Raw genomic sequence first — 14,295 nt, 5'->3', positions numbered from 1 at the left:
CAAATTCTGCTGATACAAACAGACCAAATCAAAGGCAGATCAGTGTGTGCGTGTGTGTTCTTGTTTAACCTACATTGTGAGGATCAAGATAGTAAAACCTGAAATATTTGTCCTTGCGGGGACATATTTGGTCCCCATGAGGAAAACAGCTTATAAATAGATTATAAATACAGTTTGTACAATATAAAAACCATTATGTCTATGGAATTCCTCATAATGATATAAACAAGTGTGTGTGTGTGTGTGTCAAATTATGTTAGATGAGTTCACTGGCCAGATTTCATATGTGTTGAGGTATCTGATTGGCCAAGAACACTGATGACATCAGTGGCAGAGCAGCCAATGAGAGAAGAAGACACTAATCTGACTCCCATCCCCCCACTCAGAGAGAGCGAGAGACACTGATGGGGCGACATATAAGACAAAGACCTAAAATGGACAGAAAATAAATGCTAGTAAAATAAAAGATACAGACAGACAGAGAGAAAGAGAGAGAGAGAGAGAGAGAGAGAGAGAGACAGAAGATAACAGAACGAGTGGAATAGGTAGAGAGAGAGATAGAGAGAGAGATAGAGAGAGATAGATAACGCTGTGGTTTTACTGTAAGAGGATTTACTCACTCGCAGTCTGTCCTGACATTTGCTCAGTGATGGACGAATGAGAAACACGCAGATGACATGAAGATGGAGTGAATAGAGGGGAATCTAGGTCACATACACTGCCGACATTATCACAGTTCATCTGAATTAATGCACGGCTCTCTGAAATTCTTGATTCTGATTGGTCAAGACAGTCAGTATTGTGTCTGCTGGAGGATGTTGGTCTTCACACCTGTGGTTTCTCTGCTGAACACCCGTGCAAACATGAAGAGAACTGACTACATATATATATACATATATTCTGTAATTTTATCAATTTAACTGCACTGAAGAACACAATTTGACTTAATCGAGTTGAATAAAAGCTATTGTTCTGTTGAACTGAATTGAATCAAATTGAACTGAATGTTTTGGTTTAACACTGTATAACTGTATAATATTTTTTATAACTGAAGAACAACATGTTATTTGTTATGAAGAAAAAAAAAATGATGCTGATACTTCTAGTGCATTTGCATATTTTGCTCCTGTATGTATATTCCCAATAAAAATCTGTACAAAAAATAAACTTTTAGAGACTTTTTTTTTTTTTTTACTTTTAGAAGACTTTTATTATCTTAACTATTAAGTATCGTCATATAGTCAAAACTTTTAAACTTTGTGGCAAAAAAAAAAAAAAGTAAAATAAATATCTAGTTCAGTCACAAAACTCTAGAGGGCGCCTTTACATGCAATCTGCAGGCAATGACATCATTACCACACGGCACAAACTGATTGGCCTCTGCTGATCCTGCAGCCAATGAGATTGCTTGCTCAACATTTAAATAGTCCGGTTCAGTGTTTGCTGTAATCTAGTCCTGCAGCGGTATCAGAGTTTCTCTGAACCCCTCCACCTCCCCAGCTCCACCTGTCTAGATCTGCTACGGGATTGATGTATGTATATTTACGCAGCAGCTGCAGCATATCTTACATGCTAACAGCAGCGTCTCTGTGTATATATTAGCTCTAGCAAGTCTATACTTGCGGATAAAGCAGCATTTACACCAACCCATGTGTTCAAGAGAACAAAATGGTCACTTCCTGGGAAACTGGTGCAAAATATTACTAATAAAACTGTAAGTTGCTGCAATCGGGCTCTTTTTCCCTCCATCATAAATGAGTTGTGTCTCAGAGCGTCAGACGTAACACAGTAAACGCTGTCATGTTCTCATGCGTTCAGATGCTGGTGTTTGGGAACACAAATTGTGTGAGTCGCTTCTGGAGGGAATAAAACCACATCATTCTTATGACAGACTTTGACTCCGGAGTTTCAGAACCATCAACCCAATATCTGATATGCTGCGATGCGATTGGTCCGCTGGTTAGTCCAGTTATCCAATCACATCTTTTTTGTGATATCAACTTCAAATTTGGAGCACAACTTGGTTAGATGTATGGCTTTGATTTTCTAGCAGTTTAGAGTCAATTATTTTGTAAAAAACTTTATATAAAATAAAAATATTTAGTTTAGTACATTTGCTGTACAGTAAACTTCTAAAACTTCTTTACACTTTGATTTTTTTGAAGTGCTTTCACTTCTACAATAAAAGAGACTGATCTTAGATCTGTATTCCAAAGCATCCATGAACTACAAGCCTTTAAAGTCTCCCTGTGGTGAAAATCCAGCTTTTAATGTTGTTTATATGTCTATGTGGTGTTTTTAATATGCTTTCAGACAAACCATGTGTAAATTCTTAAGTCAACACCATTGCTGAGTATTTTCTCCTTAAAACTGCAGTTTACAAAAGACAGTCTCAAAAACGTGGTTTGAAACCGACTGTTTCGTACAGTCACAAACATGTGACCAATCCCGTCACGAGTGGGGCGGGGCTTTCCTCCACTGACTTTCTATGATGTTCAAAGCATTTCTACAGATACTGATTTCACAGAAGGCAGATGTCTGACTCTGAGATGGCGAACGGGAACATGGTTTGTGTAACAATATCAACACATTATTAGCTGTTTGATAATGTATTCAAGCCAAAGGCCAATAATATCAATTACCGTTATGTGTCTGACGCTGTAGAGAGTGATTCATAAAATGCATTACCATTCTGAAACATCGACTTCCTCTTCTTCTGAATCAGTTTCTGCTTCAAACACACAGTATGACAGAATTAAACCAATATTTCCACTTGCCATTGTGCAGCGTTTACTACAGTAAAATTGATAGAGTAGAAGTTCAAGCGGAGGTGACGGAGCCGATGGAGGTGGAGCCCTTGGCACAGACAGAGAGCCGAAGGAGCAGAGTGACGCTAACTGTCCCCGAGTTTGCAACGAAGCCCCAGCAACAACCCCCCAAGATGGAAACAGGATACCGGAGGGCTGAGGTGGAGCTGGAATGACTGAGGCGTAGCTTGAGGGAAGGTGGAGCCAAATGGACTCATGGGGTGGAGGGCCGGAGAGCAGAGAATGGCCGGCAAGTCCATGGCGATGTGCTGACGATGTCTGACCCAGGTGGAGCCAATGGTCTGAGAGTCCAGTGGAGCTGAGGTGAAGCTGGAATGACTGAGGGCTGAGGCGTAGCTTAAGGGAAGGGGGAGACAAAATGGAGCTATAGGGGTGGAGGGCCGGAGAGCAGGGAATGGCCGGCAAGTCCAAGGCGATGTCCTGACGATGTCTGACCCAGGTGGAGCCAATGGTCTGAGAGTCCAGTGGAGCTGAGGTGAAGCTGGAATGACTGAGGGCTGAGGCGTAGCTTGAGGGAAGGTGGAGCCAAATAGAGACATGGGGGGGCCGGAGAGCAGGGAATTGCCCCAAAGTTCGTGACGATGTGCTGACGATGTCTGACCCAGGTGGAGCCAATAGTCCGAGGGTCCATTGAAGCTGAAAGCTCAATGGTCGCTGTTGGAGTCGAGGAAGGCGGAGGAGTCAGGGCGATGGGCCGAGGTAGCAGGACGGGATCTGAGGTTGGAGCCGGAGCCACAGGAGCCACAGCTGGCTCACAGCGGACCCCAGGTGTGGTCGTGCCACTGAGAGGAGTCAGATGAGGAACTGAGGAGCTCATGGGAGACAGCGAGGACTGGGTTGCAGGCATGGCTTAGAGTTGGAGAAGGGACTGAGGGACTGGCAAAACACCCAAAAATTCTGGACAAAAGTCTGAAGAGGAGGTGGGGAGGGAAACTGGGCTGGACCAGAGAGTCCAAAATAGAACAGACAGTCTCGGGAGGGATTAAAGGGGATAGGGGATCGTCCTCTCCAAAATCAAAATAACTGTTCATGGTGGAGGGTGTGGCTGGGGCTCCTTTCTTCACCCTCGCGCTCATCATGAACTCCCTCAGCGACGGATGATGCAGCCGGCTCACACATCGGCTCAGACACGCGAGGCTCCGGCTCCGCGGCGATGTTTCGCTCAGCTATACCTTTAGTCGCTGGCTCCTTCATCACGGTAGAGGCTCATGTTGCCGTTCCTCGATGTCTGGAGGTTCCTGGCTGGGAAAAAATAACACTAAAACACTGACACAAAACTAAACAAAAATTATATATATTACACTTTCTGTCACAGTTGAGCTGTGTACAAAGGCATGAAGATGAAAGGATCACACATTACTGAATAATATCCACATGAAGACAAGCAGGCAAACACAACCATACATGAACTGAAAACACAGGACTTAAAGGGTCAGTTCACCCAAAAAATGTAATTATCCCATGATTTACTCACTCTCAAGCCTCATCCTAGATGTATATGACTTTTTTCTTCTTTCAGCCAAACACAATCTGAGTAATATTAAAAAATATCATGGCTCTTCCAAGCTTTACAATGGGAGTGAATGGTACCTGAGATTTTGAAGCCCAAAAAAGTGCATCCATCCATCATAAAAGTAATCTATACGGCTCCATGGTGTTAATAAAGGCCTTGATAATTATAACTTTATAAACTTGATAATAGATCATAGATAATAGATTATTGATAATAATCACTGGCTTTGGGTAAAAATGTGCCAAAAGTATCTAACTAGTAAAATCACTTGTAGTACTAACTTATTGTGTACTAAATGTTTACTACTCTTACTTAAAAAGTATACTTTTATACACTAAAAAGTGGGCCAATTTTGTCCCAAGTGGTACTGAAATACTACACTTACAAGTGCACTTCTAGTACATTTATACTGGTATACTTACTACATAAAGTATACTTAAAAGTATATTTGGTAACACTTTATTTGACTGTCCTTGTTACAGATGTTACATGTAGTTGTAGTAATAACTATAAATGATGCATAATTACATGCAACTAACCCTAAATCAAACCCCAAACCCTAACCCTGTATTAAGCACATGTAGTTAATTATTATTACACAGTACTTATATACTTATGTGCTTGTATACTAACACTGTAACACAGACACCTTAAAATAAAGTGTAACCGAATATTTTATACACTAAAAAGTGTACATTGATATTAGTATACCTAATATACTACATAAAGTATAAAGTATATTTTATACACCAAAAAGTGAAGTATTGAAATAGTACACTTAGAAGTATACTAGTACATTATGCATACTACATAAAGTATACTTAAAAGTATATTTTATACACTAAAAAGTGGGCCAATATAGTCCCACACATTATTGTACACTACACAAATTGTACACTTACAAGTATACTGTAGCAAGGTTAGATGTTATGGGAAGAAGGAGGCGGGAACCGGCGAACATTCAAAGACTTTAATACAATAAATGAAACAAACACAAAACGAAAGTAAAAGACAGCAGCCCCTCACGGACGACTGCCATCACATATAATAAAACATAAACATCAAATACTCCTCCTTTTTCGCTTCCACTCCTCCGTGAGAGATACGACACGAGACATAATGTTTTTTTACATTATGTGGCATTATATTTCCTATTATCACTGCAAAGCTGCTTTGAAACAATTTATATTGTTAAAAGCGCTGTATAAATGAAGGTGACTTGTCTCGACTTGACTTTAGTATACTCCGATCTTCAGATGCTGAAATAATGAAGAGATGTTGCTCTGTGTCCTGCAGGTCTGATTCTGTTGTTCTATCTGGTCTTCTACACGTTTCTGGCCGGCATGTTCTGCCTCACCATGTATGTGATGCTGCTGACGCTGGACGACTATAAGCCCACTTGGCAGGACCGTCTGGCTGTACCAGGTACAAATACACTATAATCACACGCACACACAGACGCCATCACCTTCACACACACTATCATGCAACTGTGTGCGTGTGTTTCCAGGCATGATGATTCGGCCAAAAGGAGAAGCTCTAGAAATCATTTATAAACCTAGCGATACAGAGAGCTGGGAGTCGTACATGCAGGCCCTGGACAACTTCCTTGCACGTAAGTAAATAGAGAGATTTAAAAAAAAAGAAAGAAAAAAGGTATGCAATGAAGTAAAATGACTCACAATCTCACATTTATAATAATGTTTTCATCTGGAAGAGTAGAATATGGTGCTCACTACCCTGAGGTCATGGGTTTGATTAATGCATGAACTGGTAATGAAAATGCATGCATTGCTTTGGATAAAAGCGTCTGGCAAATGGATAAATATAAAGACTAATTTGCTCACCTGCAATTCGACAAAGTATCGAAAGTTTGAAAGTTTTTAAGAATTATTCACACACAAATAAACTTTTAGTTACTCACCCTCATGTAGTTCCAAACCTGTATGACTTTCCTTCATACAAGGACAAAAATCACTATTGTCATAACAGTGTGTTTCTACAGGGCCGTTTTATTTATATACTATTATGTTTTTTATTAATATTTTGAATTAGCTTTCTTTTTTATATTTTCAGTTTTCTTTTGAATATTTATTTGAATATTTGAATTATTTTATTTTGTATGTGCTTTGATCATTTTTATTAGTTTTTAATATTTTTAAATATTAATATTTAGGTTTAATTTATTATTTATTATTATTATTCTTTTTTTTTACTTATTTCCATTTAAAATTTTTCATTGTAGGTTTTCATTATATTTTTTATTGTCTTAGTTAACGTTAATATTTCTGCTACATTGTTTATATATTATTATAGTTTTTATAATATATTTAATTAGCTTTTTTATATTTTATTTTTGTCACATTTATTAGCTTTTGTTCTTTTTAAAACATATTACTCTTTAGGTTTAATTCATGTTTATTTCAGTTTTTGTTTTTATTTATTTCCAGTTAATAATTTTAGAGCTTCAACTTCCAACTTATTTTACATTTATACATTTATGGATTTATGCATTTATTTGGATTTATTTATTTGGATAAAAGGCAGACGCTTTATTAATATTTAAATTTTATTTTAGCTTTATTTGACAAAAATGTTTTTTAATAGTCTTAGTTAATAAGCCTGCTCCATTATTTATATACTATTATAGTTTATATTAATATTTAGCTGTTATTGTTTTACTTTTAGTAATTATGTTATGTGCTTTTGTCACTTTTATTAGTTTTCGGTTTTCGTTCTTTTTGAATATTTATGCTTAATTCAAAATTGTATTACAGTTTTAGTTTTCATTTATTTCCAGGTCTTTATTCCAGTTCTAATGTAGTTTAGTTAAAGTTTTTCTGTTATCTCATATTCTAATCTTTAGTTAGCGATAACGAGTCCGGTGGAGGAGCATCAGTAAAAAGAGCTTGACCTTTGACCTGTGTCTTGGCCTGTTTCCCGCAGCCTATAATGAATCTCAGCAGGTGATGAACAACGACGACTGCCCCCCAGATAAATACTTCATTCAGGAGGACAGCGGAGAGGTGCGCAACAACCCCAAACGCTCCTGCCAGTTCAACCGCACCATCCTGGGGGAATGCTCCGGAATGGAGGACCGCACGTACGGATACCGGGACGGCAAACCCTGCGTGCTCATCAAACTCAACCGGGTAACCGGCCAATCACAGCACAGATCACTGTAACGACTGCACACGTCATACTATACATGATTACAAGAATAATTAAGTAAATAATTAATTAATTAAGATCATTTTTCTTATCCCATTGCTTTTTTTAAGAATCAAATCACTTAATTTTGATTAATTCCCCCAATACAGGACATAATACCTTACTCATCTAGTAAATGCATCTTGATTTAAGAAGGTTTTTTTTTATTTTACGCCTAAATTCAACATATTGACACAACATGAAAACTGCAAATCCGCCTTTCTCTGCCCGGATCCAGTTGTTTCAAATCTATTTGTACAGTCAATCTCAAAGCTCTTTCCCGTTTTAGATGTGTTTTGTGTTTTTTCCGCGGCATTCACGCTGAAAACCAATGCTGCCACTCAGTCTTTTTGCCACTCGGTGCCACTCGGGCCGACGGTGACGTCACACGCATACCCTCTATTATCAGTCCTTTTGATGATAAATGCACTGTTATCCTTCCCTCATGAGCGCTGTCTCTTCTGCAGGTGATTGGGATGAGGCCAGGAAGTCTGAAGGCAAATACTACGATCATGCAAGCTCCGTTCGTCACCTGCGGGGCAAAGGTGAGTGAGATCTACCTGACCTTCAGCCAACCATCATGACAAACTCATCATTAACAGCCAGTCAAGCATCAATAATGTTTGTTCACTGCACCCCTCCGTACTCAGAGATATAAAGCGGGAGACGAGTGGGTAAGAAATAGACTAGAATACACACTTAGCTTCCAATAAACCCTAACCGTAGACTAGCACACATGCTACATTAGTGCACAGCCTAACTAGTGCTGAACTAGGTTAGTTGAAGCCCCTCTCATGGTTCATGTGTCTTTATGCTTCATCTTTACTGATTTTTAGTGCAACTTTGATATTGTTAGTATTATTTCAAAATGAACACTTACTGGACTGAAGCCACTTCAGTTTACTTGATTATCCATGCATCATTTTTAGTGCTGGGCAATGATTAATCGCATCCAAAATATGTTTGTGTTTACATAATATATATGTGTATGTACTGTGTATAATTATTTTGTATATATAAATACACACACACACATGCATGTATTTATTTATTTATTTAAATTGATATTTATATATAATATAAATTATGTATAAATATATATACATGCAAATATTTCTTGCATGCAAAATAATTATACACAGTACACACATATATTATGTAAACAAAAACATATTTTGGATGCAATTAATCATTGCCCAGCACTAATCATTGTATATGTGATGTGAATATCAAATATGATCATCAGGCTTTTGAGGAAGGTTTATTAGTTCATCTGTCAATCATATTGAATTGCATCATAAAACTAAGCATTTAAATATCATCTTACTTTGACATATTATTAGTGTGATGATATTTATATGCATTTCATGTAAGTATCTGTTATACTGTTATAAATATATAAATTATTTACATTACAAACATCAGAATTTCATCACTTTTTGTGCATATTAATATCAGCATTTGCATCAGTTTGCATATTTTTGCTCAGTTTGGGCCTCTGAATTATAACTGAGCTTTTTTCCCCTCCATATTCTCAGGATATCATACTATATTAGCCATAAAAGCCTGATGTTTCAGACATGATGCTCAACTAAACAACACATATGCAAACTTGTTTTGTATATAAACTTATTTCATTGTTTAAATGTTCAATAAACTGTTCCATTAAAAAAATAAGTAAATAAATACATATTTTCAAACTATTATTTTATAAGTCAGACATTACAGGGTTAAAATTAGGCTTCCTCCATATATCCAGGTTTCAAAGAAAAAACACAGTTGTTGAGGGTGTAATTGTTTTTTAATGCATGGTTGACAAAATCAACATACTGATCTACTATTTAAACTTCTTCTTCTTCTGAGCTAAATTTACAGTATGTCCTCCTAGAGTTTTCAAGCTACAACCAACAAACTCGACTCAGACCTTCAGATTGTTCTGACTTTCTAACTGATCCCTCTAATGTTTTTTGATAAACAGACAATCAAAACTAAATAACCCTAATAGAGTATTTAAGCTTTATCCACTACGTATCTAACACTAACAAAGCCTAGCAACTAGCTTAGGACATGCCAACAACATTCTAAATCATGCTAATAACATGCTAATTCGGGCTGGCAACATGTTAATTCATGTTAGCAAAATGCTAATTCAAGCTAGCAACATGCTAATTCATGTTAAAATGCTAATACATATTAGCAATGTGCTAAAACCTGTTAATTCGTAATTCATGTTAGCAAAATGCTAATTCAAGCTAGCAACATGCTAATTCATATTAAAATGCTAATACATATTAGCAATGTGCTAAAACCTGTTAATTCGTAATTCATGTTAGCAAAATGCTAATTCAAGCTAGCAACATGCTAATTCATGTTAAAATGCTAATACATATTAGCAATGTGCTAAAACCTGTTAATTCATGATAGCAAAATGCTAATTGATGCTAGCAACATGTTAATTCATGTTAAAATGCTAATACATATTAGCAATGTGCTAAAACCTGTTAATTCATGATAGCAAAATGCTAATTGATGCTAGTAAAGTGCTAAACCATGGTAGCAATGTTGCAAAACATGTTAGCAACATGCAAATTCATGCTAGAAAGAGTTCAATCATGCTAGCGATGATGATAATTAATGTAAGCAAAGTGTTAAATCATGTTAGCTGTGTGCTAATTCTTATTTAAATAATCTTAAGTCATCTGGTTGAGAATCACTGTGCTTTACATTGCGCTGAGATATCTCTCTTGTTCTGTGTAGAAGGAGGATACAGATAACATTGGCGAAATCGCTTACTTCCCTCCTAGCGGAGCCTTCAACCTCATGTACTATCCATACTACGGCAAGAGAGCACAGGCAAGAACACACACACACACACAACGCTGTTGTGTGATTATATACGCGTGTAACCTCTGTGTGTGTTTGTTTAGGTGAATTATTCTCAGCCTCTGGTGGCCGTGAAGTTCACAAACATCACTTTCAACACGGACGTCAATGTGGAGTGTAAGATCAACAGTCTCTTCTCTGAAGACGCCACTGCGGTCAGCGAGAGAGACAAGTTCTCTGGCCGTGTGTCCTTTAAGCTGCGCATCGACAAAATGTAGAGCAACTACATCTGCCACACACACACACACACACACACACACACACACACACAGGAGATTGTAGGAGGTGTCAATCATATCTCAAAGTGTTTAATGTATTTGTCTGTCCTCATACTCGGGTCTACATGATGATTTCTGTGTGCGTGCGTGCGTGTGTGTCTTTGTATATCTCTGTGTGTTTTGAGTACTCTTGACTGTCGTCATACCCAGCTGATATCGTTCCAAAGTGAAATCAAGAGAGCAGGAAAATATCATCGATAGCCTTTCTAAATCTCTAGACATAATCAAAATCTCATGAACAATCCAGTGAATGCAGAGGGACCACAATCATTCAAGAGTTCAGATTTTACGTGAAGAAAATGAAGCCTATTACAATTATTTTCATGGCAAACACATTTTAACCATTTGTGCTTAATTAATTGTCATGAAAATGTATGCAAATTATACTCTCTTACTTATTGATATTGAGCTGAAATGCTGGATTCACTCGTTTGGTCTAAAAAAATAGCTTTTATGTGACTGTGAGTGTGTAATTAATAACACAAATTAGAGAAGTCAAATCAGGTTGAATTCAACTTCATTCAAAATAGATCAAATCTGAATGAATAAGGAAATGCGTAGATGAAAGTGCTAATATGATTGATTTATTAATAGAGCCATAAACTTTCCATATCTGTCCCAGTGAGATATATATCGCGCTCTTAATTGGATATCTGTTGTATCCATCCATTTATTTATTTATTTATTTATTGCTTGATTGATTGATGAATTGAGGTACATTTATGATGTTATTCATTTATTTATTTATTATCTGATTTGTGATTTTTATTTTTTATATGACAATGTTTGTGAAAACACTTTTGTAACACTGTAATGTTCACAAACGCACACACACACAAGCTGTTTAACTGAAACGATTGGCTGACGTTCTGCACACGCAACGACTTACACATTAGCCAATCAGCTTCAAGCTGCGCCATATCAGTTCGCCGTTTGTTTCGCGCTTAATTTGCCCAGTCGACTAATAATGTATTTGCTCCATTTTGTCCAGAACGTTTCGACCCGTCTTTATAAATGTGTACACAGCAATACCTTCTGGTCCAAGAGTGTACTGTTAATACTTGTAAATAATAGCGAATCTGGGGTAGTTAACGAAGAGAGTAGTTACAAAGAAAAGGGTTCCTGGGTGAAAGAAAAAAACCTTTAATTAAGAAAATTTGCCAATCTAATATTTACTAATGTAGATGAATGAATAACCAAACGTGTTTTTCTTCCCAAAAAGTGTTTTTTAATTTTAAATTCCTTTGTTGTTGAGCACATCATGCGTTAGCTGCACTTTAGCGCACAGCGAGAAAATTACGCGAACATTAGATGAACATATTTCTCAAAACTTTAGTTAATTTCTTCTTAGCTTTGGTAGGATCTTAGATTTTTATCATGTGATTTGACATTTGGATGTTCAAGGGGATTCGAGTCAAACAGACGCGACCTGCCGCCCTGATTAGCGAGGAGGTTACCGAGACGGTCATTAGCGTAGTGATTATTAGCGAACCACTAGTCTGCCATCGACGATGTACGGGCGGCCTGTCTGTTTTTTCTTTTTCTTTCGTGTTTTTCACAATCCAATCCTTCATTTCGCCCCCAGTAGTGAATGTGCTGTGTTTCTATTGGGTTACTGCCACAGTGTTGTGCATTTGAAACATTGGAGGGTGTGTGTTAGAAAAGTGTGTGGGAAAAAGAGCCAGACGCGGCCAAACTTTTAAATTAACGTCACTAGTTCATCCGTCGCACATCAGAACAGAAGTTACGGGCCTGATGTTGGGAACAGTTCAATGTTTACAAAGAGCAGTGACTAATAACTAGATTAGCCGCGTGCTAAACTTACGCTGCCTGTCGTACGTTTACTAAGATCTACTTCACGTGTGCTGCCTGTCATGGAATAGATTTTATATGTTTTTAAGATACGGTAAATCGAATTATTGCACATTCTTTTCGACTTCTGTATTTTAGATGCAGCAGCGATTCGTCGAGCGTTTGTATACCGCTGTGAGTGTAGTTCACTTACATTTCTCATACGGTTTATTAATTTCCGTGAGACGAAAAATTCAGTCAGACAGGAATTTAGGACGTCACCATAGAAACTGTGCGTGATGTCATAGGTGTTACTGAGAGTTTAGGCGTGGTCACATTTACCGTTGCTCAGCACAATCTTACGGTCCAGTCAGGAATTTGTGCGATTGGGAGTGTCGCGTGAGAACGAATGTGTTCCCTATTTAGATTTCGCTGGTGCTCGAGTTGGTCACGCAAATTCTCCGCTTGGTTTGAAAGTGAGCAGTTCTTAATATGCTATTGCACGCGAAATTTCGCCGAATTTCGCTAGTGTGACCGCACCTTTACAGCTTCAATTGAACCAACACGCTTCTGACGATATCATCGATGACACATGGCGAAAAACACAGGCTTACACAAATAATGGCAACGACAAACACACCTGCGCTACTAGAAACTCATTAGAGAGTTTTTCACTCACTCTCACACACTGACGGCATCTTTGAGCTCTTTGTCCCCGTCTGTGTTTCTCTCCAATCCAATAACTCGACACGCTCGTCACTTTGACTTTCGCCGGATGACTTAAATAGCTCACAGACTCATCCCGGTTTTTCATCTGTCCTTCATAGTGAGACGGTGTCTTATTCTTTCTTCACTCTCTGTAAAAACACTGCTCAGAAACTAGATGTATCTTATTAAATATCCTGAATATACTGTTATATATTGCCTGACATGAAAATTGTGAAACTTATATTCGAAAAATGATTATCATTATAAATGAAAAATGGAAACAGGAAATAAAAACATTTTGTGTTTAACAAACATTTTTTGTCTTTTTTTTTGTTAAAAAATGTAAATGAAGCTATATACTTCTGTTTCAATATAGTCTAAATACAAAGTTCTGTCATGAAACTCTATATGGTGCAGGCTGATTGGTCCTGAACTCAATCTGCTTGCAATTGCATCTAGGGCACAGCTAATTGGTTCCTGCTGTATCAGTTGCCAATGAGCTCGCTGCTCACCCTTTAATACTTAGTCAGCATTTGCTGTAGCAATTGCAGCGCTTCCAGAAACCCTCCACCTTCCCCAGCTCCACCTGTATAGATCTACTAAGGGCAATTCATGTATACTATTTTGTACAGCAGCAGCATGTCTTACTTGCTCACAGCAGCGTGTTGTGTATTTATTGGCAGTAGCAAGTCCCGTACTTGCTCTGCAGCAGCAGAAATAACAGCAGTAGTAATAAAAAAGCAGCAATAGCAGCAGCAGCAGAAATAACAGTAGTAGTAATAAAAAAGCAGCAGCAATAGCAGCAGCAGCAGTAGTAATAAAAAAGCAGCAGCAATAGCAGCAGCAGCAGCAGAAATAACAGCAGTATCAGCATCAACAGCAGCAGCAGCAGCAGCAATAACAGCAGTAGTAATAAAAGCAGCAGCAGCAATAACAGTATCAGCAATAGCAGCAGCAGCAGCAATAACAGCAGTAGTAATAACCACAGCAGCAGCAGCAGCAATAGCAGCAGCAATAACAGCAGTAGTAATAACCACAGCAGCAGCAGCAATAGCAGCAGCAGCAGCATTAATAGCAGAAGCAG

General features: G+C 37.9%; 1 protein-coding gene across 2 annotated transcripts in view; it reads left to right on the top strand.

The window, feature by feature from the left end:
• Positions 1-13,523, top strand: part of atp1b2a (ATPase Na+/K+ transporting subunit beta 2a) — a 15,178-nt gene extending 1,655 nt beyond the window's left edge. Inside the window, exons 2-8 of one of the 2 annotated variants that reach the window (XM_084098259.1) lie at positions 5,638-5,766; positions 5,852-5,956; positions 7,288-7,493; positions 8,019-8,096; positions 8,202-8,225; positions 10,309-10,404; positions 10,479-13,523. In XM_084098259.1, the coding sequence (XP_083954385.1) occupies positions 5,638-5,766; positions 5,852-5,956; positions 7,288-7,493; positions 8,019-8,096; positions 8,202-8,225; positions 10,309-10,404; positions 10,479-10,652 (812 nt within the window). In that variant the 3' untranslated portion in view covers positions 10,653-13,523. The remainder of the gene's footprint in view (positions 1-5,637; positions 5,767-5,851; positions 5,957-7,287; positions 7,494-8,018; positions 8,097-8,201; positions 8,226-10,308; positions 10,405-10,478) is intronic. The other variant, XM_084098260.1, reaches the window with a different exon arrangement.
• Positions 13,524-14,295: the final 772 nt, after the last annotated feature.

This window comes from Abramis brama (assembly GCF_963993115.1).
Source record: "Abramis brama genome assembly, chromosome: 22".
Classification (NCBI taxonomy): domain Eukaryota; kingdom Metazoa; phylum Chordata; class Actinopteri; order Cypriniformes; family Leuciscidae; genus Abramis; species Abramis brama.
The sequence above is the reverse complement of the archived record's forward strand: the minus strand, read 5'-3'. Positions and strand labels throughout refer to the sequence as shown.